Source organism: Thamnophis sirtalis, unplaced genomic scaffold, assembly GCF_051295495.1.
Source record: "Thamnophis sirtalis isolate CommonGarterSnake01/CBP01778 unplaced genomic scaffold, rThaSir2_p1.2 scaffold_3, whole genome shotgun sequence".
Taxonomy (NCBI): domain Eukaryota; kingdom Metazoa; phylum Chordata; class Lepidosauria; order Squamata; family Natricidae; genus Thamnophis; species Thamnophis sirtalis.
This window is the reverse complement of record NW_028261383.1, coordinates 154,996,313-155,000,025: the sequence shown is the minus strand read 5'-3', so window position 1 is coordinate 155,000,025 and position 3,713 is coordinate 154,996,313. Positions and strand designations below refer to the sequence as shown.

General features: G+C 52.5%; 1 protein-coding gene across 1 annotated transcript; it reads left to right on the top strand.

Annotated features, from left to right (window-relative positions):
• The first annotated feature begins 278 nt into the window (after nt 1–278).
• HOXC12 (homeobox C12) lies at nt 279–2,433 on the top strand. Its single transcript, XM_014052481.1, has 2 exons — nt 279–846; nt 2,195–2,433. The coding sequence occupies exons 1-2, from the start codon at nt 279–281 to the stop codon at nt 2,431–2,433; spliced, it is 807 nt and encodes a 268-aa protein (XP_013907956.1).
• The last annotated feature ends 1,280 nt before the right edge of the window (nt 2,434–3,713 follow it).

Here is a 3,713-nt window from a genome sequence, read left to right as displayed (position 1 = left end):
AGAGAGAGAGAGAGAGAGAGAGAGAGAGAGAGAGAGAGAGAGAGAGAGAGAGAGAGAGAGAGAGAGAGAGAGAGAGAGAGAGAGAGAGAGAACCCGCCCGACAGACAGAACTTCGTGTTGCGTTCCCGTCTCAAATTGCGAAAGGTGGGTGGCACCCTTTCTTAACGCAAGTTGGCGCTCACGTGACCTCTTCCAGACCAATCGGGTGGACCTTTAGGTTTAACTATGTTTAATGTCAGATAGCAATAAACTAGAAGCTCTTGGTCAGGCCCGCGGAAATGGGCGAACATAATCTCCTTAATCCTGGGTTTGTGGGACCGTTGGTGAACATCCATACGGGAGACACCTTCTACTTTCCCAATTTCCGAGCCTCCGGAGGACAACTACCCGGCTTGCCGTCTCTCTCCTACCCAAGACGGGACAATGTCTGTTCTTTGCCCTGGGCATCCTCGGAGCCCTGCAACGGATATCCCCAGCCCTACCTCAGCAGCCCCGTGTCCATTAACCCTTCCTTCAGCCGAGCCTGCGACCTAGCTAGAGTGGAAGAGAGCAAGTGCTACTATAGGGAGGCGTGCTCGGAGAACGCGCCCCTCAAAAGGGAAGAGAGAGTTAGGGACGCTGCCTTGATGCCCCTCGAGTCGGGCATCCCCCACGGAATGAGCGGCAATTTCGGCAAATTTGATTATCCTGCTCCTGAGGCGGCGGTGTCCCATGACCCCCCTTCTTGTCAGTCGTTGGAGTCAGACTCCAGCAGCTCTTTGCTCAATGAAGGGAACAAGGGCGCAACCAACGAGCCGTCCGCACTGGTCTCCCCTCTCAACCAAGGAAACAATCTGTCCGCTGGGGGTAAGATCCTGCGCCTGGGAGAAAAAGAGTCGGCTCTTCGTAAAGCAAAGCAAAACGGATTTATGCAACGCCTTCTTCCCTTTCCTTCCCTCCTTTTTCCCCCCTTTCCTACCTCTCCCTCCGGGCTGGGAAAGTCTGCTCCAAATTCCAGGAAATTAGCAGCTGGGCTGCGCCCGCCCGCCTGCCGATTTGTGCCGAAGCCACTAGGGGTAGCCCTCAAATGCCTCGCGCTTTATTAGGAGGTGCTTCTTTTAAAAGGGGGAAAAAGCCTATAAACATGTAAATATCCCATAAAAAAGGGATCGCGAGGGCCCAAGCAGACAGACGGGAAGGCGATTTCCCTTGCCTTTTTCTCTCCCTACCCCTCCCCAACCTCTAGGCAGCTTCTGGCCGTCTCCGGAGCGGTCGGGCGAGGTGGCGCTGGTCGGGATGACACTTTCTTTCTCGATTTATTAAAAGTTCACAGGCGCCCTTTCTTAGTCCGCGGGGGAAAATCCCCACCAAAGGCGGGGGTGGTGGGGTGGGTGGGTGTTATTTGTTAACTCTGGTAGACGTGAAGCTGTTCCAGACGATCACCCGGACCGGCTCCTTCTGGAAGAAGGGGGTCTAAGTTCTATCTAGAACTTGATCCTCCAACCTCGTCGTCTCCCCACGAACAGCCCAGCGCAAACCGGGGAGACGCCGGTGCCTGAATAAAGAGACGCCACGAACCATAATAGCACGTCCTCCGGTTAGACGCTTGTTTTCTCCCGTCGGAAACTCTTCCGGGAAGAGGGATCGGTTCGGTTTCCCCTTCCCTGTAAAATCCGGTCTCGGGCTTTAGGACTCTCTAACCCCTCGTCCCGAAAGTTCTTCCAAAGTAGCTTTCGAAAACTGTGCCAGCCCCGTGGGATCCCTTAAGTCCTTTGCCTATCGAGGTAGGGAAACTTTTATACCGCTGATGGCCTTGTTCTGTTTATCTGATCGGTTTTAAAAATAAGAGATTGGGACTCTTTCCTTCTTAACATTCCTTCTCAAACAACAATCGTGGGCAATGTCTGTGCTTCCCTTCCCCCTCCTTCCCTCCCTCCCTCCCTGTAAGAGAATATCAGCTAGGTTTTAACCTCTAATTATTTTTCCAGATCCCTGCAGTTTTGAGAACTTTGTTTTCCTTAAGGGCGGGTGATAATGTTCGAGGTAACATCCCTAGAGTTTGGCACTGAAGAAGTATGTGGAATCTGTCTGGGAAGTGAGTCAAAGGAGAGAAGGACCCCTTCTGAGACACGCTCCTTCTCTCCCTCTCTCTCTCTCTTACTCTCTCGCTCTCGCTCTGCATATTAAATCTCCTTTTCCATCTCCCTCTTCTTAGGTGCTCCCTGGTATCCGATGCACACGAGGTCCCGCAAAAAGCGAAAGCCCTACTCCAAGCTGCAACTAGCGGAGCTGGAAGGTGAATTTATGGTCAACGAGTTCATCACCCGCCAAAGAAGGAGAGAGCTTTCCGACCGGCTAAACCTGAGCGACCAGCAGGTGAAGATCTGGTTCCAGAACCGACGGATGAAAAAGAAAAGACTTCTTTTGAGGGAGCAAGCGCTTTCTTTCTTTTAGAGCTGCCCCCAACTGTGGGGGAAACCGCTAAAGACTCTTCTAAGCCTTCGTGCTAGCTGATGGACCCGGGACTCTTAGCTGGTGTGGTTGAGATTTTATTTTCCTTCAATGATGATAATGTTATTAATATTAATCAGTATCCTTTTTTTTTTCAAAATGCCCGGCAGTAGGCGTGGGGGTGGGGGTTGTGTGTGCGTGAGAGGAAGAGAGCGCGCGGGAGAGCGAGAGAGAAAGCGAGAGTGTGAATATGAGAAAATGTTTTTCTTCCGCTCCTAAATCTGCAGGGAAGCGCTTAGAATGGGAATGCGCAGATACCAGGGACCGCCTCCCTCGGTCCGCCTGGGTTCTTGCAGCTAAAAAAGACTTGCCAGCCAGGGACAGGAGTGCTCCGTGAATGCCATTTCAAGTGGATGGTTCTTGGCTTGGGCAAGCCGCCACACGCAGAGCGCTTTCCCGAACAAGCCCCAGAGGCTGCCTCCGTTTTCTCTTTACCTGGCTCTCTGGCGGTCGGGTTGGGTTTAGCTCGTCGGCAGGGAGAGGCGGAGAAGGAAGGAGGGTCGAGGAAGGACTCGCTGCCCGCTGCTCGGCGTGGGGGTGGGGGGCTCCTGTTGGGATTTTGTTATTCGCTGGAAAGGAAGGGGGGGGAAGCACGCGTGGATGTGACCTTCGTCTGAACTCACTCGGAACCATTCTCCCGGAGGCTTGGCGAGCCAGGTGTGGTCAGAACTGGCTTTCAAGGCGAGATTCGGGGAGAGGCGACTGTGGTACTCAGGTGAGCTGAATCTCTCCGTCTCTAATGGCGCAGATGGTACAGATCATCTACCCAGCTGTCTGTCTCTACCCATGGGGGGGGGGGTTCTCAGGCAATCAAAGGGGGGCTGGTGCTACTCGGGAGTTATTGTCCTGAAAGTCACTGCGGCAGGAGAGTAGGGCCGTTCACTCAGCCTCCACCGATATACAGAGCGGTTCACGGGCTACCATTATCTATAGGTACGCGTACGTGCGTGTGTATGTATGTGGAGGGGAGGGGGGTTGTCTTTAGCGAAATGCTTTGCTAAGTTTTTTTTTTTTAAATAGGAAAATTCTTAACGACGTTACCTCATTTATGGTATGTGTTTATTTTATCCGTAAACTGATCTTTTGGAAGCTGCCTTCCTTGCAATCTCCCCCACCCCCACCCCCACCCTCGCTTTCCGTTCCCTGCCTGCCTCTCTCTCTCCCCTAATAGAATGCTTAACAATAATTTCAATTTGTGCTTTAATAATAGCTCGGTTGAAGGA

What these genes read in the sequence shown, in the direction of transcription:
- HOXC12 (XM_014052481.1), top strand. Translation starts at nt 279, where the DNA reads ATGGGCGAACATAATCTCCTTAATCCTGGGTTTGTGGGACCGTTGGTG. An exon ending in AAACAATCTGTCCGCTGGGG is followed by an intron (nt 847 to 2,194) that starts GTAAGATCCTGC and finishes CCCTCTTCTTAG; the next exon opens with GTGCTCCCTGGTATCCGATG.